General features: G+C 38.4%; 1 protein-coding gene across 3 annotated transcripts in view; it reads left to right on the top strand.

The window, feature by feature from the left end:
• Window positions 1-26,470, top strand: part of HDAC8 (histone deacetylase 8) — a 244,191-nt gene that overhangs the window by 27,579 nt on the left and 190,142 nt on the right. The window contains exon 5 of one of the 3 annotated variants that reach the window (XM_090264598.1): window positions 16,704-16,783. The exons of the other annotated variants lie outside the window; for them this stretch is intronic. Coding sequence (XP_090120724.1) covers window positions 16,704-16,746 — 43 coding nt within the window. The 3' untranslated portion in view covers window positions 16,747-16,783. Of the gene's footprint in view, window positions 1-16,703; window positions 16,784-26,470 lie in introns of those variants that run through there. 3 annotated transcript variants of the gene reach the window in all.

Below are 26,470 nucleotides of genomic sequence, written 5' to 3'. Positions count from 1 at the left end.
CAGGTGGTAATTATGGACTTTATTCCAGACAACTAACAAAACCTCTCTAAGTGATTCTTACAGCTTCCCTTCAGTGGTACCTTGAAGGTTGTTAAGGTCTTATTAATGTCTTGATGAGGAATCCCTATCTGTGAATTTTCGAAAGGATAGATAGATACACACTCATAAAGAAGGTACCCTGAATAACTTTCGAGACTTCTGTTTTCCCTCCAAGGCTTATTTCATATAAATATTATCAATTTTTACAAAAAATTTCTCAGAAATACATGGAAGTTGTAGGAAGTGTGGTATAAATAGTTGGAATGCAAGCCATTCACATAAAAGAAAATTAATTATTAGGAATAATGGTACATTATTTACCTGTTCAGGTAAATAAGGTGTCTTTCTACCTTATCAGATGGCAGCTTTGGAAAGAGACTTAATGTTGCATGTAAGTCACGGAGACTGAATGATTTATCTGTGTTAGTACTCAAGTGCATTTTTGTTTCTGATAAAGGTTGGTTTTCTCACAGGCAATATCAGTGCCTAGTTAGGTCAGGCAGTTAGTTTAGAATACAGTGTTAATAAGGCCAAGACCATATTTTCTGTCCTTGTACAAACCAGTTAGTTTTTTTGCTGATTCTAATGTTATTGACTCCAGCACTTACCTTGGCCAGCCATCTCTTCAGAAATATATCTTTAATCACAAGGGAGGCGAAGCTAGGGGCTGCAGGTTGCTAAGTATAAATCTTTCCTACCTTTGGGAAGGAAAAAAAAAAACAGCCCAAAGCCCCTGCCTCTCGGTGCAGGGTCAAGTGCATCATTTTCACAAGTTTGCCCTGCTGTGTTGTTATGCGTGCCCTAAAATGCACAACTATGTCCATTGCCTTCTCTGTTTTATATTCTATTAGCTCAGGAAAGATTTTCATTCCATTGAGCACCAGACTGTGGGGTATATTTTTGGAAGCAAGTGTAGGTGTACCAGAGCCAAAAGAGGTTGGGAACAACTGTAGACAAACTGATCTCACTGTTCTTAGAGCTGCCAACTCTAGGCACAGAGCGCTTAAAGTGGACTATAAATGTAGCGTGGGTGGTTAAAAGAAAATCCATTATGTGGGACTAATTTCTGGTTTCCCGCAATCAGGTGCATGTATTTTGTGTGCATTTTTTATGGGGCGAGAGCAGGTGTGCACAAAGCTGTTTTATTTAGCTATATTAAATTAGAATTGGGCCTTAATGAGAGGAAAATACGAGTTGGATAATTGGGATAGTTAGTACTTTGAAATATTTAAATGCCTTTGTTTAAAGTCCTGTGAAAGGAGCAGATAAAGTGGGAATTTTTTGCTAAGTTGAAAAACTGAAGCAGAGAGACCTAGGTCTCCTGGTTTCCTACCCTAGTTTCTGTCATGGGAACATGTAAGTCTCTAAAAGGACTTGCCGAACATAACTATGAAATCAAATTACAGAAGGATTTCTGGTTTTCCAGTCACCCTCTTTGATAGAGGAAACAATAGCACTGTAAACAACACGGAAGCTCTTGACCTGCAAAAGCCATTGACTCAGTTCTCACAGGAGACAGCAACGTGAACTGGCTGCAGGAGTAGTAAGCAGGGTGTTAGGAAAAGGAGCCCATGGTTTTTAGTAAACATGATGAGATTTGGACATTAGGCATGGAAACATCAGATTCTGTAATAGGTTAACCAGTCAGAAGCTATAATGACACCAACTAGGACTCGTTAGCTCATTTTTCCTTCCCTAGATCATTATACCCAGCGGAGAGGAAAAGAAAGCTAATGTGTTCTAATAGTGATTTCAGCAATGTCTGAAAGATCAAGTACAGGTGTGCTCCAATTTAAGAAAACTCGGGAAAATAAAAAAAATGCACATTGCCAAAAGGATAGGTACAGGGGGTTGGATGGAGAATTCATTTTATAGGCGCCTTCACTGTAACAAGATTCACCCACTGAGTTCCTTGAATTACTTTCTCTGTAGACCTGAAGATGTAATTTGCAAAGAGTCAATTATCACAAAAATGTTTAGGAGTGTCTCTGCTGTAAGGTTTACCTTAGTATTACTATTTGTTAAATACATAAATATTTTACAATGTATGGTCTATTTACTTTATAAAGTAAATAGTATTGCTATTTGTTAAATATATACATATTTTACAATATACACTCTACTAACTTTTTAGAGTAAAGAGCAGATATTTCAAAGAAATTACTTTCCTGATTTTTCATAGAACCATATGAATGGTGTAGATTTACTTGTAGGTCATAGCATAAAAACAGGAATGTGGGTACTGACTAGAGAGGATGGAAGATGTGATGGTACTGAGAGAGTGTTGGGACTGAATGGGTAACAGAGAGAAAAAGGAAAAGAGCACTGAAAATTCTGGCCATTTTCAATTTCTGGGAAAGTCATCTTGCTTTCTATCTCTGATATACCTCTCGCATATGACCAATTGAATTTTTCTCTCCTGCTGATCTCTTACAACCATTTCAACTCTTTAACAGGAAAATTATCCAAAAGGATATAGATAACATCATATTATGAAGTAACAATAGAAGCACCAATAACACATTCCCATAATGGCGAAACGGTATGGTCAGCTGGTACTGAATATAAGGGGCAGAGTACCTTATTTGAAAGTAAGAATAAACTTGTTAAATACAATTATAGATCATAAAGGCTACATGCTTGAATGGGGGTCCTCTTAAATACCAAGTTATAGCTAGTAAAACTGCCCTTGTCCTGAACTGTCAACAACCATGGAAATGTACAGAAGTTCCAACAAGTGCAGCTGTGCAGAAAATGGTGGACAGAATTATAAAAACTCATTTCAAGTAAACACCCAAAATATATGAAGTAAATAAATTTCTAAACGGCATCCTCCCACATCAGAAAAAGTATCAGCTGTTTTCTTCATCCTTCCATATAATAATCATCATATGTCTAGTTTGGGAACTACCATTCCTAGCTCTACTAGGGCAGGCCCCTTGAAAACATGAGTTTCAACAATCTTAACTTCATTTCTTTAGATCTTTTAAAATTTCTCTCAATAATATTTTATAATTTTCAGTATACAGTTTTACACTTCTTTTTAAAAATTTATTCCTAGGTAGCCCTGGTTAGTGTGGCTCAGTTGAAGTGTTTTCCCGTAACTGAAAGGTTGTGGGTTTGATTCCCAGTCAGGACACATACCTAGGTTGCAAGTTCGATCCTCGGTGTGGGTGAGTACAGGAAGGCAACCTATCGATGCTTCTCTCTCATATTGATATTTCCCTCTGTCCCTTCTTCTCTCTCTAAAAGCAATGAAGAAATGTCCTTGGGTGAGGATTAAAAAAATTATTCCTGGGTATGTATTGTAAAAATAGAATTTTCCTAATTTGATTTTTGGATTGGTCATTGCTATGGAATAGAAATACAATTGATTTTTTTTTTATTTCAGTCTTGTATCCTGCAATGTTGCTAAACTTGTTTTTTACTTTGAACAGTTTTACTTAGTGGAATCCTTAGGATTTTCTATATGCAAGATAATGTCATACTAGGCTCATAAAATGACTTTGGACTTGTTCTTTCTACTTCTATTTTCTGGAAGACAATAATTAGTATTATTTATTCCTTAAATGTTTGGTAGAATTCACCAATGAAACCATCTGGACCTGGACTTTTTGTAGAAATTGACATGATGACCCTGAAATTCTTATGAAATTTCAATGAAATTTCAAAGTACTGAGAATAGCCAAAACAATCCTAAAAAAGAACAAAGTTAAGGAACTCATACTTCTCAATTTCAAAACTTATTACAAAGCTTCAGTAATCAAAACAATCTGTTACTGGCCTAAGGAAAGCCAAAGATCAATGGAATAAAATTGAGAGTTGAGAAATAAAACTATACATTCATGGTGAATTGGGTTTTAACAAGGATGCTAAGACCATTCAATGGGGACAGAATAGTCTCTTCAACAGATGGTTCTGGGATAACTGGATAACCATATGCAAAAGGATGAAGCTGGACCTTTCCCTCGTACTATATATATATATATATATATATATATATATATATATATATATATATAAACTTCAGATAGATCAAAGACCTTTAAACACTTTGGAGAAAACAGAAGTAAATCCTTGTGACCTTGGGTTAGGCAGTAATTTCTTAGATACAACAATGAAAGCACAAGTGACAAAATAAAAATGAATTGGACTTCATCACAATAAAAACATTTGTGCTGCAAACAATATCTTCAAGTATGTAGAGTGACAGCTCATAGAATGTGAGAAAATATTTGCAAATCATATATCTAATAAGGATCTTGTATCTAGAATACATATAAAACTCTTAAAACTTAACAATAAAAAGAACAATAACACAATTGGAAAATATGCAATTTGAATAAACATTTCTTGAAAGCTATGCAAATGGCCAATAAAGACATTAATAACTGTTTGACATTATTAATCTTTAGAGACATGCAAATCAAATCTACAGTGAGATACCACTTCACAGGCACTAGGATGGCTGTCATCAAAGAGATGGACAATAGCAAGTATTCACAAGGATATGGAAAAATTGGAACTCTTATACATCATTGGTAGGAGTCTGAAATTGTAGGAAAAAAATCAAATTCCCATTAACTGATGAATGCAAAATGTGGTCTAGCCACACAATGGGATATTGTTTGACAATAAAAAAGGAGAATGTACTGAGACATACTACAACATGGCTGAACCTTGAAAACATGTTGCTAAGTTAAAGAAGCTAGTCACAAAAGACGATATATTGCATATTTCACTTGTATGAACTATTCAGAGTAGGTACATCTATAGAGACAACATAGATTAGTGGTTACCAAGGCCCAGATTTCAGGAAACTGTGGAGGAGTGACTGCTCATGAGTACAGGGTTTCTCTTTAGGGTGATAAAAATGTTCTGAAATTGATTGTGGTAATGGATACACAACTCTGTGAACATACTAAAAATCATTGAATTGTACTCTTTAAATGAGTGAATTGTATGCAATGGGATTTACAGCTCACTGAAAAGCTATTGTTTTCAAGAAGACGAATGAGAACTTCTGGGTCTTATAGTAGACTTGTCATGCATTTTAGTGACCAGAAAAGTTCTTTTCCTTAATAATCAATATTCTGTTTTTCTGTTCAGTAGAAGAAAAGGAGGAATGAATTCAGGCATCCCTCCAACCTTACACTTTTCAGAAAACTGATTCTTATCAGTGTTTTGCTTCTTTAAATAATATAGATTTTATATAGTAATTCCACATTTAAAACATCTTTGCAGTACAACTTTTCTATTAGGAGGTGCTTTTCACATGAAACAAAAATCAGACCCATTGTTTACCATTCACATATAAATGCAAATTACTCCCCAGGATAGCTTTAAAAGTCTGGCGTTAGCCTGTCTTTCTAATCTTATCACCTTCCATTCCCAGCTCTAGCCAGTTTTTTTTCACAACTACTCTGCACCTTCCCGTGCTCTCCCTCTGTCTAGCATGCCCTACACACCTCTTCTCTTCCTGGAAAATTACTTCTTCTTCAAGGCACAGTTTAATTGTCACCTTTCTGGAGTTCTTCCTGACTCCTATAGACAGAATTAATTGCTCTTGCTTCTGTTTTAATAGTATTTGTTTTTGCCTGTAGCATATTGTGTTATATTCTAATGTGTTAGTTTAGCGGTTTTTGTCAGCCAAGCCTTCACTAACAGGAACCAAGTGTTTACTTCTGTATCCACTGAATGTACCAAGTACATGCCTGGCCCATGGTAAGGTAAAAATCAGTGTTTCATTGATGAATGGATGGACAGATGGGTGGACAGACAGATTAATTGAGTCAGCTTGCTGGTTGTGGTCTGGAAAAGGGAACATAAGATAACACCCCACCCCTACACAGCTTCTTGATTATGAGTAATAAGTAAGTACGTCCTAAGTCCTTTTGGAATGGCTAGTATTGTGGAAGATACAAATTGTGTGCGTGCGTGCATGTGTGTGTGTGTGTGTACTGTCCCTTCCCTTAAGGATCATATGTAATTGAAGAGTTAAGACTCAGATGTATGATGTAACTAGAAAACAACATAAACTCGCATATAATAGAGTGTTCTACAATTTAAAGCAGATTAAATTGCTTATCAGAGTTTACTGAAAAGAGAACTATATCTTGTTACTATTCTCAGGTGCTAGGGCTACATGACAGAGGATTTCAGGCAACTGAGCCCTAGAAGTGCAGCACAAGGTGATTACCAAAGTGGCAGCAGGTACCAGCACCATGGTAGGCAAGCAGTGAATGGCATAAATACTCCCCAAGCCAACGTAGTCGAGGGAGAAGTGAGCTGTGGCTCCTTGGAGCATTTTTAAAGCTTCTGGGCTCTCTTCCAATTAGTAGGGTATCCCTGTACTTTTACCTCTTTTATGGAACTTTATACAAAATCTACTTACTCAAAAAGGTTTTTTGAGCACTGTATTAGTTTCCTATTGCCGCTATAACGTTACCACAAATTTAGTGGCTTAAAGCAACAGGAACTTCTTTTACAGTTCTGGATGCCAAGTCCAAAATGAGTCTACAGGATTAAAATCAGGGTGTCAGCAGAGCCACATTCCCTCTGGAGGCTCTAAGGGGGAATCAGTTTCCTTGCCTTTGCTAGTGTGTAGAACTGTATTCCTTGCTCATGGCCCCTTCCTCCATCTTCAAAAGCAGCAGCATGTCTTATGCTCTCTGCCTCTTCTGATTCTGTTGCATGGCCTTCTCTTCTGTGTCAAATCTCCCTCTGCCTCCCTCTTGTAAGGACACTTATGATTACATTCAGGGCATGCCCGGATAATCCAGGATAATCTCCCTTTCTTAACATCCTTAATTTAATCACATCTGCAAAATCTCTCTTGCCACACTACATAACATTCACAGGTTCCAGGGATTAAGACATGGCCATCCTTGGGGAGCCACTATTCAGCCTTCCATGAATACCTACTGCATAGCAGGAGTGATGCTAGGCACTCAATACATCTGCTACACTTACTGCACTCAGGGCCTCTCTTGCCTACTACACTGTAAACTCCTACAGGAGAGAGAATCCACGTGCTTCCTCCCTCTCAGTGCTTAGCATGTGGCCTTGCCTGTAGTGTATAATAGGTAGCAGGGAAGTAATTAACGAGTCACATGAGCTACACCCTGCAGCATAGTAGAACTTAAATTAACTTCATTCAAAAATACTGAGTCAGTGAAGGGAAAGCTCTTCAATATCTGGATAGTCAGATATAATCCAGCAAACAGTTGTTGGGCTCCTACTATGGGTCAGATACCTTGCTAGTTTTCCAAGGTCAGAACAGGAGGAAGGTGGCCCTGTCCCCGAGGGGAAATAGGGAGCAGTAGTGTGTGCCCAGGCCAGCTAAGAAAGGTCTGCTTGGTGGAGAAGCTGTGTCCCAATCCACTGACATCTCTGAGGGGTGAAAGCCGATGAGCGCCCCATCCAGAAGGAATCCTGGGGGTTATCTAGCACCACCACCACCATCACCCCACTTCCATCCCCCCAACTGCTATGGAAATCCCCTCTCTTATATCACTGCCTACCATTTCCCACTGTCTAATTGTACACCTCTTAGCACAGTGGTGTTCCCCACCAGGAGCCCAATTGGATCCTCAAACCATTTTCAAAGTTAACAAAACTCTTTCTTCTATAGAATTAAAACAGTGGCACTGTTCTTCCTAGCTCGTCTGCCTCCTGCAGCTATTTACAGAACAGTCTACATTCTCAGTCCAGAACAGCCATTCAGATTATTTCTACACACTTTTGCCAAGTCTAATATTCTTATTCATCCATTTATTCATTCAACAAATGCTTTCCAAACATCTCTTGTATGCCTGCCACTGTGCTAGGGACTGCAGAGAAAGCGATGAGTAAGACAAAAGTCTGTCTTCAGGGAGCTCCCGGTCTAGCAGGGAAGCTACCATGTGACTAGTACAGTGTGGCAAGTGTTCTAGGAGAAGCAGACACAATGGGCTATGGGAGCTGGGGCTGGAGACCAACCAGCTACCCCTAGTGCTGTTAAGAAGTCAGGAAGGTGGTGTTTGAGCTTAGTTTCATTCATCCATTCAGGAGTCATAGAGTACCTACTGTATGTCATGTACTCTGCTAGGTGCTAGCGATACAGTGGCAACCTGGGAACTTATCATGCAAAGTAAGCCAGGAAAAAGGATCAGCATTTGCAAAGTCAAGAAGGCACTCACTTACTTAGACATCGGTTTTGGTCGTTAAGTTTTTGCTGTACTGGAGATACAGAAATAAACCACACCGACACCATCCCTCACTTCAAAGAAGCTTATGGTGCACTGAGAGATACTGACACCTAGTATTCTGGCATAATATGATTAATGGTTGGAATAGGCACAAGGCACAAGGGAAACATGTAAATAAAGACATTAAGCTTAGCAGTGGTATGGGAGGTAGTTTTCAGAGCAGGCTTTTTAAAAAAGTGCTGAGGCTGTCTGTTGTGATGCTTGAGCTGAGTCTTCAGGGATAAAATAGTATAAGCCAGGCAGATGCAGGAGAGAAGGATAAGGAAAAGGGAAATGAACACGCAAAGGTAGAAAGGCTTTTGAGAGAATAAGATCTGTGATGAGAGTTGTCAGCAGTTCAGTATGGCTGAGGAAAAGTTTATATTGGCCAGTGGTAGATGGGTCTGCAAACTCAAATGAAGCCTTATCCTTAAGGACCTTGTGTACTGAACTAAAGTGTTTGGATGTTATCCTGAAGGCAGTGGGGAGCCAGAAAAGATCATTAAGCAGGGAAGTGACACAATCAGATTTTTCTTTGACAAAAATAACTCTGGCCGCCGGGTGGAGGATTAAATCCAGGGGGGTGAGACTAGAGGCAGGAAGACTAGTGAGAAAGCTCATGTAGTCAGCTGTGGGGGGTGATAATGAGGACAGTGGCAGAGGAAACAGGAAGGAGAGGCCAGAGGGAGGACTTATGAAGTAGAATTATTAGGAAAATTAAGACAAAATAATTAAAACTGACACTAAGCTTGCCAGTTTTAAAAATTATGGTAGGAAAACAGGAGGAAGAGTAGATTTCAGGGGTGATGATGAGTTCACTGTTGGCCATGGTGTCTTTGAGGTACCTGAGTGGCAGAAAGATGTCCAGTAAGCAGTTGCTTATGAGTCTGGAGTGCAGCAGAGTGGGCCAGGCATGAACAAGAATGGCACGTGGAAGTAGCAATCCTTAAATCAACAAATATGTGTTGAGTGCCTATGTGTGCTATACACTGCAGTAGGGTCATGAGGTTCCTAGGGTTCCAGAGCTGAATAAGATAGTGTCTGCCCTCCAGGACCCCCACCTCATTGGGTAAACAAATAATAATAAGGCAATGTGGAAATGTAGTGATAGAGGTCTTGGTCTTATGGGAGCATTGATGAGAAGCCCCTAACCTGAAGGAGAAGAGGGAAGGCCTCCTAGATTAAATGCTGTCACAGTTCAGTCTCGATGAAAAAATAGGAGTTAACCATGTGAAAAAGAGAAGAAAGCAAACTCAAGGCAGCAGGACAAAATATGGTGTGTGCATTTCAGTATTGATAGAATACGAAATACAAGCAATGAAACTAGACTATGTAAGCACTGGGTCATGGAGGGCCTTATATGCCTTGTGTAGGTAGTTTGGACTGTGAACAGCAGGAAGCCAGTGAAGATTTTAACAAGAATGACATGGCCAGAGCTGCATATAATTGGATCACTCTGATGGTTGTTTCTCCTGAAATAGAAGCTCCATGAAGACAAGGATTTTTGTCTCAGTGCCTAGAACAGACAGCATCTACTAGACACTCAATACATACTTGTTGAATGAGAAAATTAACATAGGGGATTGCTGTGACTGGCCAAGACTAAAGGCATGGAGGTTATGACAATCATTCAGAGTGTAAATGATGAAGGCCTGGCCTGAAATTGGCAGTGGGAGGTGCAAAAAAGGCACTGGAGTCAAGAACTATGTACCAAGCTTTGGTCTAGGTAGATGGTGACAGCTGCAATAATTTTATCTTCCTTTTAACTTAGCATACTGACAATCTGCTGTGTCCTGGATACTGTTAGATGCCAGGAATGCAAACATAGTTAAGATATGTACCCTGCTATAAAGAACCTCGCAGTTTAGTGGGGTAGACAGACCAACTTATGTAAAGATACATATGGTATAATTTATGTATTAGTTCTATGATAGAGAGCTTAATTGGTGGGAGTACCATATAGAAAGAACTAATCCACATGGGGAAAGACTTCATGGCATTCATAAAGGGCTGTGTTAAGAAAGATTCTCGAGGAGGGGGATGTAAGGGGACTAAATGGTAATGGAAAAAAAATACAATAAGGATTAGATTTTTAAAAAAGAAAGATTCTGAAGCCCCCACCTAAGCTTAATGGAACCAAGTAATATGATCTATTAGCAGTGTCTGTCATGGATATAAAAGTGACGAATATATGGGGTCTGTCGAGAAAAAATCCAGCCATTGCTAATATAATGAGAACAGTTTGCATGACATCGATGTAACCTGGCAGCCAAGGAGAGTGGACTGGAATGTGCATGTGTGAACAATGACACCTTCACTGTACTAGTCATTGGGGGTGGTAGACACCATTGAGTAAGCGTGTGTACTGTGTGGCCGTCACATTCAAAATGACTGAGTGAGTAGAGCAACAAATCTGCATCACATTTTGCATGAAGTTTGAATATTCCTGTGTGGAAACCATTCAGATGATTCAGAAGGCCACAACTATGGGCAACTGGTGATCGGCAGCTTCATCACAACAACACACCACTCATGCATCATGTCTCATGCAGAGTTTTTTGGTGAAACATCAAATCACCCAAGTGACTCAGTCCCCCTACAAACCAGATCTGGTCCCCTGTGACTTCTGGCTTTTCCCAAAACTAAAATCACCTTTGAAAGGAAAGAGATTTCAGATCATTGATGAAATTCAGGAAAATACTACAGAGCAGCTGATGGCAATTGGGAGGACTGTGTGAGGTCCCAAGGTGCCTATTTTGAAGGGGACAGAGGTGTCATTGTCCTATAAGTGTCCTTCAGTGGATGAATGGATCAAAAAACTGTGGTACATTTACATGATGGAATTCTATGCAGCAGAAAAAAGAAGGAACTCCTGCCTTTTGCAACAACATGAATGGAACTGAAGGGTATTATACTTAGTGAAATAAGCCAGGCAGTGAAAGAAAAATACCATATGATCCCATCTAATATAGGAACCTAATGAACAAAACAAACAAGCAAAACAGAACCAGAGGCATGGAAACAAATAACAGACTGACAGTGACCAGCGGGGAGGGGGGAGGGATAGAAGGGGGGAAAGAAGGGGAAGGGTCTAGTCAAAGAACTGAGTTAAAGGACCCATAGACATGGACAACAGGGTGGGGACTGACTGTGAGAGAGGGGGGAGGTGGGCGGGACAGGGGAGAGCAGTGGGGGAAAGATGGGACAACTCTAATAGAACAACAGTAAAAAATGGGGGAAAAAATCATGCATTGCCATACAATTAAAGTGTATAAAACGGAATAAATAAATGTCTCTTTTTCCATAGTGCATGGCTGGACACTTTCTGGACAGGCCTCATCCATAGCACATACCTGGGCTACAGCATGGGGTGTGAGGTTGGCAATGGCAGGAACTGGTACCTTAAAGTCCAGTTTTGAGGATATTAACATTGAAGTACTTGTGGGCTGGAAGTTGCTAGTTGACAAGTAGACAGAGAGCTCAGAAGGTAGATCAGTGATGAAGATACAGACTTTTGGAGTTACCTGTGTATAGATCAAAAGTAGTTAAACTTTTATAATAAAAGTAGATAAACTGTATAATGGTCCAGATAGTAACTATTTTAGGTTTTGCAGGAAGTGAAGTCTCTATTGTACCTATTCACCTTCGCTGTTGTAGCTTTAGACCTGCCGTAGATAGTATTTAAATGAGTGGGTATGGCTGTGTTCCAGTAAAACTTTATTAACAAAAACACATCAGGCTGGATTTGGCCTGTGGACCATAGTTTGGCAACACCTAATATAGATGGTATAAAGTATACAGTCATGAGATGTAATATGGTAAAGTTGGCACCAGAAAAGGCTTGCGTTTCAGTCCCAGCTCCACTCACACTAACTTTGTGACTTTGAACTAGCATTTAAACTTTTCTGACTCTGTTTCTTCCTCCACAAAATGGAGCTTCTTCTACCGGACTTACATTCTTCCTTTGAAGATAACTGAGCCATTCCACGTTAAGCATGAATTACAGTACCGGCTCACAGTAAATGCTCAATAAATTTTTGCAGTTATTAACATCACTAGTACTAGTGGGAGTATTCATGTTTTTAAGAGATTTTAATTAAAATCGTAAGAGTGGATGGATGAGATTACTGGGAAAAAGTGGGTCAAGCCAAGAGAAGAGAGCATCAGCATTTAAGGGGCAAACAGAAGAGAAGAAACTGGCAACATTGTAGGGAGGGGACCAGAAAGAAGAAGTATAGAGGAATCTAAGGAAGGAGACTTTTAGGAAAAGGATGAGAGATACAGGTGTTACACATGAGAAAAATGGGCAAAGAACATACAAATGGATGATAAAATAAGAAGATGATTACTTTCACTGATAAACAAAGAAGTCAAAATAAAATGTTTTTGTTATTTATCTATGAAATTGGCAGATACTTAAAGTATTGACACAGGGTTACCAAAGCTGCAGAGAAACAGGCACTGTCCTGGTGAGAATGTAATTTCTGGACTTTCTATTGGACGCTTAACAATATGTATCAAAATGAAAAATAAGTATATTCTATGAGACAGCAATTTTACTTCTGGGATTTTACTCCAAAGGAGATGGAAAATTATACAAATGCATTTAAAAATAATGGTCCCAGCATCATGATAGCAAAAACAACCTAAAATATTCAACAGTAGAAGAATTATTATAGCAGATACCCATAGTGGAATACTACACAGCCATTAAAAATTATGCTGTAGCTCTATACTTACTGACATGGAAAGATATCCATGACATGCTGTGTGAGGTTATAAAATAGCAGACTAACATTTTCTCCATTAAATAAAACTTGGCTTTCTAGCAAACAGTGTTTTTGTTTTTTTTCTCCGTAGTGAGATTTCAGGTCATGGCACTTTCTGTTAAATTTGAATAGCTGATTATATTTTTCTGAGCATGTGTCATTTTATAGAAACAGTAACAGGCAGAGTGCTGGTAAACCAGATCTATGAAAAAAAATTAAGCCCTAAATTTGTAGCCTTTGCTAATTTTGATGATATAAGTATTCCCAAGGGCTTGCATAATTTCCTGAATATTTAATAATCAGCTCTCAGTAGCTGGCTTTGACACACTACTGGCAATAACTCTAGTTAAAACAAAGGAAAGAATCAGGTTATGCTAATCAATATCAGATGTTGATCAAGTAATATGAAAATTAAAACTTACTTATTGCCCTGGCTTGTGTGGCTCAGTGGACTGAGTGCCAGCCTGCGAACCAGAGGGTTGCTGGTTCGATTCCCAATCAGGACCCATGCCTGGGTTGCAGGCCCGGTCCCCCAGTTGGGGGCACGCAAGAGGCAACCACACATCGATGTTTCTCTCCCCCTCTTTCTCCCTCCCTTCCCCTCTCTAAATAAATAAATAAAATAAAATAATTTAAAAAATTATTTGTCACTGGTGAACCTGGTAAAAGGAGTTTCAGTGGAACAGACAGTTGCAAAGTAAATGGCAAAGAAAGCAAAGAGAGCAAGCAATTTTGTAGAAAATGAAAGGAGATAAATCATCGCTTGAGGGAGATACAGAGTCAAGAAAAGTTTCATTTAGGGGGAGTATGAAAAAATACCAGAGGTAATATTATAAACTCTTTCTTTTCTTTAAATCCTCACCCGAGGATATGTATTTATTGATTTTAGAAAGAGAAGCAGACAGAGAGGGAGGGTGGGAGAGAGAGAGAAAAGGAAAGAGAAACATCAATGTGAGAAACATACACATACATGCCCTGACCCAGGAAATGAACCCACAGTCTAGGTATGTGCCCCGGCCGGAGATTGAATCCACAACCTTTTTGTGTACGGATGATGCTCCAACCAACAGAGCTACTCAGCCAGGGCTAAACTCTTTATTTCATAAATTCGAATAATCTGTAGAGTTCACAGTGTGCAGGCGCATGAATGTTCTTTATTCTTTTCTTTCAATTACAGTTAACATTCAATGTTATACAGTTTCAGGTGTACAATGAAGTGTTTTGGCAATTATATAACTTATGAAGTGATCCTTTCCGATAAGTCTAGTACCCACCTGGCACCATACATAGTTATTACAGTACTATTGAATGTATTTCCTATGCTGTAGTTTACATCCCCATGACTATTCTGTAACTGCTCTTAGGGCTGCTATTATTATCATTCCCATTCATTGTATATATAGAGAACTTGAATCTTAGAAAGATGAAGTGGCTTGCTCCAAGTGTCACAGAGAGTGAGCCACGTTTCTGTGTGCTCCACCCACTGGATAAGTTCTCAAAATACCAAGATGATTAAAATGTAGCCATTAAGATATTATACCCCAACCCTTCTTCAGCCTGAGTTGTCTTCTCCCATGGTTTTAGGTTCTTTTTCTGCTTTTCCTGGGCAGGCCATGGGAAGCTACGAACCTGGAAGTGGATTGTTTGTCCCTGCTTGGTATAAGAAGAGAAGAAAGCCTAGCATGGGAGAGCAAGTGGTTATTAATGACAATGAAATTGAGTATGTTTGAGGAGAGAAAGGACTGTTGGAGTTGGCAGTCAAATGATTATTGGTATATTTTCAGGTGTATAAAAAGAGCAGACCGGCTCTGGCTGGTGTGGGTCAGTAGATTGAGCATCAGCCTGCAAACTGAAAGATCATGGGTTCGATTTCCAGTCAGGACACATGCCTGGATTGTGGGCCAGGTCCCCAGTTGGGGGCGTGTGAGAGGCAACCACACATGGACGTTTCTCTCCCTCTCTCTCTCCCTCCCTTCCCCTCTCTCTAAAAATAAATAAATAAAATCTTTCAAAAAAGAGCAGACTGATGAACAAATAAATGATGAGAAAATAAAGACTAGAGAAAGAGAAGGGTTGAGGGATAGGGGGGAGAGGGGGAGGGAGAGAAAGAAAAAGGGAGTTATAGATGAAGTCTAGTAAAATATGGATGATTTTAAAAGCACTTCTTTTTAATGCCCAAAGTATCCCAAATTTAGCCAGTGAGAGCTCTCTCTAGCCAGCTCCCATGCGTTTTTTACACGACCCTGTCAGTTCTTCAGGGCATCTTTGCTTTCCGACGAACAAGGTTTCCTCAGTTCACATTGAACTTGCCCTGCTCCAGCCCTCAAATCAGCCATTTCTCTCAGGAGCCCTGGTTCTAATGAGAAGGAAATGGTATTTCCGATTCACTACCTAGGTATTAGGTATGCTGATTGTTACTGACGTTACATTGCTTTTAGGCCTTTTCTGCAGACTGAGCTAAGAAATATTTATTTTTTAGAAATTGTGAAAATATTAATAAAAGTGGGTTATAGCAGAAAAATTAATAATCCATTAGTCTATAGTGATATTCTGAAGAGAGAGGGAGAAAAGGGAGAAAACTCTTTCTATCAGAATGCTAGCTAATAAATGTAGAAGGAAGATAGGCTAGAAAAATCACTATTTTGCAGCCCCAAGTATAATAATTGATTTTGGCAAAGATCATTACATGGATGCTAAAACCATCAAGTAAGAAGTTCTTGGGAAACAGGATATTCACACAGTTTCAAATTATCACCCCATAGATTCCTTGCTAATTACAAAGGAGGAAATATACATTTATAATGGGAAAATCTGGCAGTCACTTGGTTAAACAAGTGATTTAAATCCAGCATTGTCAGTATCAGGACAGCCTGACATTTTGCCTCCTGATGTAATTTACTAAAAAGTACAGAGCATCTATGAAATAGTCTTGCCAAAAAAAAAAAGGTTTAACCTGGCAGCCACTGTGGAAAACAGTATGAAATTTCCTCAAAAAATTAACAAGGGAGCTGCCCTATGACCCAGAGATCCAACTTCTGGGAATATATCTGAAGAATCCCAGAACACTAACTCAAAAGAACTTAAGCACCCCTATGTTCACTGAAGCATTATTTATCATCACCAAGATTTGAAAGCAGCCCAAGTGTCCATTAGTGGATGAGTGGATAAAAAAGCTGTGGTACATTTACACAATGGAATACTACATAGCCATAAAAAATGAAATATTTCCCTTTACAACAGCATGGAGGGACCTGGAGAGTATTATGCTAAGTGAAATAAGCCTGTCAGAGACAGACAAATACCATATGATCTCACTTATATGTGGAATCTAATGAACAAAATAAACAGCCAGACAAAAAATTTTTAAATGTTTTACCTGAATTTAAATATGAAGAAACAATTACACAAACCTAGAGTATGGGGCATCCAACAAGTCAACTGGCCTGCACTATTTAAAAAGTCATTATCGTGAAAAACAAAGGTAGAAGCATTGTTCTACATTGAAAGAGAACAATGAGCTGTAACAATCAAATGCAATGAGTAGACCATGAATGGATTCTGACTTGAGGGGTAAGTCATAAACAGGTGTAAGAGACATTTTTTGAACAATTTGGTAAATTTGAATATACACTTAGACGATATTATTGAATTAATGTTTTTTTTTTAGGTGTGATAATGTGGAAGACTTCTCTTTCTTAGGAGATGCATGATGAAGTACTTAGGAGTAAAGTGTCTTCATATTTGTAGCTTACTTTCAATTGGCTCAGCAAAAAGTGAATGAGAGAGGAAGTATAAATGTGGGAGATTCGTAACAATTTTTGAGTCTAGGCGAAAGATATGTAACTGCTCCTTGTATTATTCTTTCAACTCTTTTGTAGGTTTGAAAGTTTAAAAATAAAGAGTTAGGAAAACACATCTTTTTAAAACCTTTGAAAATGTATGATGAGATTCAGTAAGTGGTGCTGGGACAATTGAACATGCACATGCAAAGATTTGAATATGGACCCTTACCTCATGCCAGACACAAAAATTATCTCAAAATGAATAAGAGACCTAAATATAAGAGCTAAAACTATAAAAGTTTTAGAAGAAAACGTAGGAGAAAAACCTTTGAGATATTGGTAAGGCAATTATTTCTTGGATGCAACAAACAAAAGCATGATCATAAAACAGACAAGAGAAAATGATAAATGGGACTTCACCAAAATTAAGAAGTTGTGCTTTAGAAGACACCATTATCAAGTGCCAACCTGTGAACCCAAGGGTCACTGGTTCAATTTCCAGTCAGGGCACATGCCTGGGTTGCTGGCCATGTCCCCAGTTGGGGACATGCAAGGCACAACCACACATTGATGTTTCTCTCCATCTCTTTCTGCCTCCCTTCCCCTCTCTCTAAAAATAAACAAATAAAATCCTGTAAAAAAAAAAAAAGACACCATATCAAAATGAAAAGACAAGTGATAAACTGGAAGAAAATATTTGCCAATTACATATTTGATAAACATCTTGTACCAGCATATACAAAGAACTCTTACAATTCACTAATAAGATAGACTACCCAACTTAAAAATAGGCAAAAGACTTGAATACACATTTGACCAAAGAAAATTTATGAATAATTAATAAACACATGAGAAGGTGCTCAATATCATTAATCATTAGGGAAAAGCAAGTTAGAAGCATGAGATATCACTACGCACCCACTAAAAGAGACAGGCAATAAATGTTAGCAAGGATGCTGAGGAACTGGGATCCCCATACATTGCCAGCAGGAATGCAAGCGTGGTATAGACACTTTCTTAAGAAGTTAAACATAAATTTATTATAGTAATTTCAGCAAATCCACTCTCAATAGAAATAAAAACATATGTCTACACAAAGACTTGCATGTGAATATTCATAGCAGCTCAGTTCTGTTCTATTTATTTGGTTATTCATAATAATCAAAAAGTAAGGACAATCCAAAAGTCCATCAGTTAATGCAAGGATAAACAAAATAATATCATGGGATATTATTCAAGGACTTAAAAAGGAATGAAATATAGCCCTGGCTGGTGTGGATTGAGCACCATCTTGTGAACCAAAAAGTTGCAGGTTCGATTCCTGGTCAGTGCACATGCCTGGGCTGCCGGCCAGGTCCCTAGTTGGGGTTGTGTGAGAGGCACCTGATTAATGTTTCTTTAACATATTGATGTTTCTTCCTCTCTTTCTCCCTCCTTTCACCTCTCTCTAAAAAATTAATCTTTTTTTTAAAAACAAGAATAAAATATTGATACCCAATTGAGTTGAAAACTTATATTCATATAAAAATCTGCACATAAATGTTTATAGTAGCTTTATTTATAATTGCCAAAATCTAAAAGCAGCCAAGATATTTATCAATAGGTAAGTGGATAGGCACTATATTACATTCATACAATAGAATATTATTCAGCAATAAAAAATGAGCTCTCCTATATCAAATAATTGAAATTAGTTAAGAGAGCAGAACTTAAATATTCTCACCAAAGAAAGAAATATGTTAGGTAATGGATATGTTAATTATATGGGAGCAGTCCTTTCACAATGTGTATCAAATCATGATGATGTACATTAAAAGTATCTTACAATATTATATGTCAATTATACCTCAGTAAAGCTGAAATTTTTGAAAATGAGCTTTCAACCCTCAAAAAGACATGGAGGAAATTTGAATGCATATTGCTAAGTGAAACAAGCCAATCTGAAAAGACTTCATACTGTTTGAGTCCAACTACATGACATTCTGTAAAAGGCAAAGCCAGAGAAGGCAGTAAAAAGAGTAATGACTGCCAGGGGCTTGGAGGGGAAAGGAGGAATAATTAGGTGGAGCATGGGATTTTTAGGGTGGTGAAACTATGCTGTATGATTCTATAATGATGGATATATGATATCATACACTTATCAAAACTAATGTAACGAAGTATAGCATAGTAATAGTGAACCCTAATGTAAGCTATAGACTTTAGTTAATAATAACATATCAATATTGTAACACGTATATTATGCTAATGCAAAATGTTAATAGGGAAAACTATATGCAGGGGAGAGGGTATATGGGAACTCTGTTCCATCTGCTCAATTTTTCTGAAAATCTAAAACTTTAAAAAAAAGAACTCTATTCATAAAAATACATTATGCTAAGTAAAAGAAACCAGAGAGAAAAGCCCACATACTGTATAATTTCATTTATATGAAATATCCAGAAAGACAAATCTGTAGAGGCAGAACATAAATGAGTGGTTGCCTGGGTCTGAGGGTAGGAACAGGGATTAACTGTAAACAGAAATGAAGAATCTTATTGGAGGGATAAAAATATTCTAAAGCTAGATTAGGGTAGTGGTTTCCCAGTTCAGTAAATTTATTAAAAATCATTGAATTGTATACTTAATATGGGTAAATTTTATGGTATCTAAATTATACCTCAATAAAGTTGTAAAATAATTTCATTTGATCTCATATTTTAAAATTGCCCGTTATACATTAGTTTCTTAAAATTGTGAGTCGTATAAATAATGTGTAGTAAGATCCCATGTTCATTGATCAGAAAACTTAATATTGTTAAGATAGCAATACTCCCAAGCTGATCTACAGATTCAAAACAATCCCTATCAAAATCCCAGCTGACTTTGTGTAGAAATTAACAAGCTGATTCTAAAAATTCATATGGAAATGCAAGGGACCTACCAAAAACAATCTTGAAAAAGAATGAAGTTGGAGGACCCACACTGTAATCAAGACAGCATGATAGTGGCATAAGGACAGATATAGATCAATGGAATGTAATTAGGAGTCCAGAAATAAACATTCACATTTATATGGTCAATTGATTTTAAACAAAGGTACTTAGACAATGCAATAGGGAAAGAATAGTCTTTTCAACAAATGGCACTGGAACAACTGTATCCGCATGCAAAAGAATGAAATTGGACCTCTATTTTATGCCATACATAAATATTTACTCAAAATGGGTCATATATCTAATGAGAGATTTGCATCCAAAATATATGAAGACCACTTACAACTCAGTAATAAAAAGACATATAACCCAACTAAAATATGGGCAAAGGTTTGAATAGATGTTTATCCAAAAAAAGATATACAAATGGCCAATAAGCACATAAAAAGATGTTCAGCATCATTGGTCATTAGGGAAATGCAAATCCAAACCACAATGGGATACCACTTTACACTCACTAGGATAGCTAGAATCAACAAGACTGGTAATAACAAATGCAGTTGAGAAAAGAGAAACTGGAACCCTCATACATTGCTGCTGGGAATGTAAAATGGGGCAGCCACTTTGGAAAACACTTTGGCAGTTCTTCAAAAGCAAACAATATAACTGCAGACACATACATTCATATGATGGTTTTTTTATAACAGCAAGAAGGCCAATGTGGCTGGAACAAAGTGAGTAATAGGGGCAGAGGCAAGAGAAGTTGACACATGTGGACCATGGTGGGACTTTGGATTTTATTGTGAATGTGAAGGAATTTTGAACAGGGGGTCTTGGGGCTTAGTGAGTTTGTAGTATCCATTGGAAGGTGTGAGAAAGAGAAAGAAGGCAGTGCCCTGGCTGGGTGGCTTGGTTGGAGGTCATCACAAGCACCAGTAGGTTGTGGGTCCAATCCCTGGTCAGGGCACATAACTAGGTTGCAGGCTGCATCCCAGTTAGGGCATGTATGGAAGCCAACCAAATAGATGTTTCTCTGTCCCTCCATCTCTCTCTCTCTCTCTCTCTCTCTCTCTCTCTCTCTCTCTCTCTTTCTCTCTTCCCCCCTCCCCCTTCCTCTCTCTATAAAATCAATAAACATATCTTCAGGAGGTTTAAAAAAACTTAAAAGAAAGAAGTGAGTGATTACTGTGCAGCTTTGAAGACCCACCTGTGATCAGGAACCATAAGTGTGCACTGGTGTACATCTGCAGTTATGCGGTGTGTTCCAATAGCACTTGGCCATCCTAACTGGGAGCAGAAAAAAACAGGTGGTCAGACTGACTTAAGATTGGGATTTGAAGTTCAGATGCTAGAAGGAAACCAACTAAGGTAGTTTACCGTAGTAAATTAACTCATAAATAAGTACTCATACGGGTTCTTACAGCAAAAAAATTGAAGTTTCAGAAACCCATAAGAAAGAAAGTGCCATATTTCCTTCATCTTTTACTGCTTTGCTGTACACAATTTGAAGCAATCAGCTCAGTGGAAAGAACATTTGAGTATCAGGAGACCTGAATATGCGTCTCAGTAACAGCAAGGGTAAGTTGTCAAAGCTGACAGCTGGAAGAAGGCTAAACAAATCCTCTTTCTGGCTACTTGTTAAATCATACCAAGAAATTAGCTTTATGCCATTAAATAGAACTCTTCAATCTTTCTTGTCAACAATATTCCTGAATTTCTTCTGTCTTCCCAAATTTCTCCGGGTGCAGTTTAGCCCATTCTGCCCTGTGCTGATGATCACTTACACACTATCCCTTGATAGAAGAAAAGATAGTTTAATTCACATGGTATCCCTGCTCTCCTCCAGTGGCTGCCCATCTCACTGAGAACCAAGTCCAAGCCCAGTGGCTCAGTCCCAGCAGAGCTCATCTTGTACCACTCCCCTTCATGAACTGTGTTCCAGCCACACGGGCTTTTCAGCTCCTCAGGTAGGCGAGGAAGTTCTTTCCCGCTTCGGAGCTTTTGCAATGAATGCTGTTCTCTCTGCCTGCAACTCTTCTTGTTGGTATGAGTGAGTTCCTTTTCACTTTTCAGGGCTCTGTTTAAATATCACCTGCTCAGAGAGGCTTTCCTGACCCACCCATCTGTAGTGCTCCCCCCCCCCAATGCCAACCAGTACTTTCTATCACATACTGTGTTATTTTTGTAATATTGCTTGTCACAATACCCTGTTTTCTTGTTTGTTTTTGTATTTTATATCTGCTTCCATATACCCCTGCCCCACCCCCTGTGCACTGTGACATCATTAATAGGCTGTTATCTGTATCACCTGTTCATCGCCATTCCCAGACTAGAGAGCAGAGTGAGTTCGCAATACAAATTTGCATTTTGAGGGAGGAAGGAAGGGGGAGCCTCTTTTGTTATCTACACCCAATAATTCCTCATCAGGATTATTTCTCAAAACCTTAGTTATTTGTATTGCCCTCTACTGGACTCTTCCGTAAGTGGAATAAAAATCCCGATTTCCTGACTGATTTGAATACTAGAGAGAGGGTTGTCCTATTATAGGCTTTTGGAATCAGAAAGAACTGGAAGTCATCCATTCTAACCTCTGTCCATATAGAAACCTTTGCACAGCGTCTGTCCCAGAAACTCTTTAGAGGTGCCTCAATGGAAACACGTAAATGGGTGGCTAAATATATAGGGTTCTAGACAGCCCCCCAAGTGTCTAGCCCCTGCTCATGCTTTAACCAGAGTACTGACTTTGTTTTATATATTGCAATTCCACATAAAATTTCATTTGGGAAAAAACATTCTTCTGCTTAAGGAAAAATTTCTAACTACTAATCTGACCTGTGCCTGGACATGCTCAGGGACTAGGAATTCACTTGATATTCCTTCGTGCTGTTTCTACATCTCTGTCTTCAATATTTAAGGGTGATACTACTGACAGCAGTCACCATTTTTGTGTGTGCTTGTCACTGCAAAGACAAATGTACCGCCAAATGGTTCTTGGTACATGTAAAGCCTGCCCATTGGTTTGACACAGTAGTCATGAATTGAAGAGGCTGTTTATCTCATAGATTTTTCTTGATGCTGCACAGCAAGGTGATCTGCACAGCCTCCCAACAGTCTAGAGCTATGCGGCAGTACTCATGACTGCTTCAAATATTACCTTACATCTTGTCTTCTACCTTCCTTATCTGTTTTGCATCAATGAACCGCCTTCTGTGTTTCAACACTGAATTTCACCCCAGTGATATTCACGCACTTTACCAATTGATCCAAGTCATTTAAAAGTGTGTCTGCCAAACAACACTGCCACATCTAATTTTATTTTGGACATATTAACGCAAAACTCCCTATATTAGCTTTTTTCCCCTAAAGCTAATGACATACCTCTAGATCCATGACCAGTCTCTACATAAATCCATGATTTGTTTCTCCATACGTTTATTTTTTTCTGGGTGGGGAGGTTGGGCAATGTATCACAGGACCTTAGAGTGTCCCTTTTTGGGCACTGACCAGTTTATTTTTCAGTGAGCTATTGCAATCTTTTTCTAGCTTATCACATTTGACTTTGTACGTGTGTAATGTGAAAGTTATTTTCCTTTTTTATTCAAGATATGAATTCTTTTCTCCATTCTTTAGCCATTTCACCATTCCCATAAATTCTTTAAAATATTTTTTTTTCTCAGAGCCTATCATATGCCAGATACTTTGCTAGGTACTGAAGGTATAAAGATGATTAAGATACAGTTCTTGCTCTCAGAGAATTTATAGTCTAGTGCAACAATTTTCAACGAGTGTGCGGCAAGAATTTTTAAAACATGCCATACCTGACTGTTTAGTCAGGGGCACTGACCTCTTTTCCCTTAGATTGTCAAATTAAAAATGACACCAGCCAACACAATAATAGCCATCCAGTGTGAATGAATCAAAATTATACCTATTTCCCTGACCAGCAATGCTCAGTTGGTTGAGCGTCATCCTACAAAGCGAAATGTCACCAGTTCGATTCCTGGTCAGGGCACATGCCTGGTTTGTGTGGGCTCTGTCCCCAGTTGGGGGTGTGCGAGAGGCAACCAATTGATGTTTCTCTCACATGTTGATGTTTCTCTCCCTGTCTTTCTCCCTTCCTTCCTCTCTCTCCAAAAGTAAATAAATAAAATATTTTTTAAAGGGAAAAAAATTATACCTATTTTTTTCAGATAGGCAAAAATATATTTTTTAGTAATTAGAATTTTAGTAATTAATCTATGTATGCCATGAGATAAAAAAGGTTGAAAATTGCTGGTCTAGTGGAAGAAACAGGGACATGAAGTAATCATTGCAAGCCAGTGTGATTAAGTACCATAGTAGAGATTTGAAAAAAACTGCTGTAGTCCAAAAAGAAATCAACTTTTTCTGCCTGGGAAAGGAAAGTGGAACTTCAGAGACATCTTCACAGCTAGATCTTAAAAGATAGGTAAGAAGTTTTCAGAGGAGATAGAAATCATTCGACATCCAAGACTGCATAGGTGCAAAGCCCCAGAGAGTTGAAGTATATAAAGGTAACCCCCATATAACACGGTTGTTAGATTCCTAACAAATGCCATGTTATGCAAATCCATGTTACACGAAACAAAGGACTAGTACAAAAAGGGGGGTTAGGTTCCAAAAATTTTTAAAAATACTATTATATTTTTATAATTAAGAGAAATATCTTTATTAAAGCAATTTTCATCATAAAGTATTACATATTAATATGAATTAAGTAATGTTTTCTTCGTCATCACTACTACACTTCATTAACCGAATGCGTTTTCTTTTTGACAAGATATCCTTATCCTCTGAACTTTCTTCAGCGTTATCTTGATTTCTATTCTCTACTTTTTGCAAAACATCTGTTATTTTAGATTGCTTGCTTTTAGCTGAGAGATCTTAAAAATGTTCGTTATACAGTGCTAAGCACTTTTGAAGTTCTCTCTCAAACTTCGTGCTCCTTTCAGTGTAAGGACCTTCACTTAAGAAATATGACTCTAACAGTTCGGCTAAGTCTAGGCCTTTCTTTACGCTTTTTGGAGTAAACTGATACGACGTGCTCACTCAAGTGAAAAATTTTAAATGAGTTATCTTTTGCTCTTAAAAGCTTTTATCACATTTAGTAGTGTACAGGGATTTCCCTAATTTCGTGTTATAGGGGAGTTTCCCCCAATTCTCTAACCATGTTAGAGTGAAACGGTGTTATAGAAGTACTGTGTTATACGGGGGGTTCCCCCATTCTCTAACCGTGTTAGAGCAAAACCGTGTTATAGAAGTGCCGTGTTATATGGTGGATGCCTGTCTTATGTTTGAAATGGGGAGAAAAGTTTGATGAGGTTAAGCTGTGGGCACTTGAGGGGAATGGTAAGATAACAGGTCTGAGCAAAAAATTATGAAGGGCCTTGCAAACTATACTAAAGAAAGGATCTTTTTTCCTGTCATCATGGGGTCTTATGCAGGGGTTTTTAAGCAGGGCAGTGATATAATCAGACTCGTGCTTTAGAAAGTTCTCATGAGCAGTGTTAAATGTGCTGTAGAGGAGTGAACAGCGGGAGGAACACAGGACTCCCGGCTGTGCAGTATGCAGCCAATTCCTGCAGTACCCTGGGACGTAAATCAACTGTAAAAGGGGAACAGCCATTTCTTCCCCTACTTCTCACGGGTCTAATAAGAGTAAATGAGATCATATGTTCTGTGAACCTTAGAAGAAAGCTTTCAGGTTAGGGCTAGATGGTTGGAAGTTGAGGCAGGCATCATATACATCATATAATTTTATACTTACTCATGCACATCGTATGCATTCTTAAAATGTGTATCGCTCGTTTCTTACAGCTTGAGTCAACTCAACTGTAAGCTCCTCAAGCGCGGAATCCAGGACATTTTGTGTTGTTCACAACCCCTAGGACAGAGGAAGAGTACAGCATGAGTCCCCAGCACCCACCTGGAGGTTAATTACATACAGTGTCCCCCGTTAGGCAGACGGCCTGAGACTGGAGACCGAGGCATCAGAGGGCCACAGTACTATTGGGAACTAGTGGTAATGTTACATTTTAGGGCTCGTCCTCTAGCAGTGGCCAAAAAAATTCCAAACCTTGTTCCAGCACACATGAATGCTGCGAAGGCCCCTTTACTTCCTGCCTTAAGCATGGCACCTTCATATAAATATAAGAGGTAAATCACAAAAGTTCTCTTTATACAAAATAGAAATAATTACCATTGTGCTAGGAAGTCACAATCCACAGGTGAAAGTTATTGAGTAGAATATGTGCATAGTGTGATTGTGAATAATATTTCAGAACCGAGCTAGTCATTTGTTTGCACACAAGGTGTAAAAAGAATATTCAAAATGTTCTATTCTGTCTTTCTGGTATTATAATTAATGTAGGTAGACCACAGATAACACACTAGGTGTTTTTAATGCAAGTTTTGAAAAGTTTCAGTAATACGAGGTCAAATTTTGTACAACACTATGGCCAAAAGGATGTTTGAGGAGCATCCATATTTTTTTGTATATCAAAAATTACCCTATTTTTAATTGTTTGAGGAACCTCCATACTGTTTTCCACAGTGGCTGCACCAGTCTGCATTGCCACGAACAGTGCACTAGGATTCCCCTTTCTCCACATCCTTGCCAGCACTTATCTGTTGATTTATTGATGGTAGCCATTCTGACAGGTGTGAAGAATTATCTTTTTGTGGTTTTAATTTGAGTCTCTCCAATATATTCAATAAAA

This window comes from Furipterus horrens, unplaced genomic scaffold (assembly GCF_987537825.1).
Source record: "Furipterus horrens unplaced genomic scaffold, mFurHor1.1.pri manual_scaffold_17, whole genome shotgun sequence".
In the NCBI taxonomy this organism is placed as follows: domain Eukaryota; kingdom Metazoa; phylum Chordata; class Mammalia; order Chiroptera; family Furipteridae; genus Furipterus; species Furipterus horrens.
The sequence above is the reverse complement of the archived record's forward strand: the minus strand, read 5'-3'. Positions and strand labels throughout refer to the sequence as shown.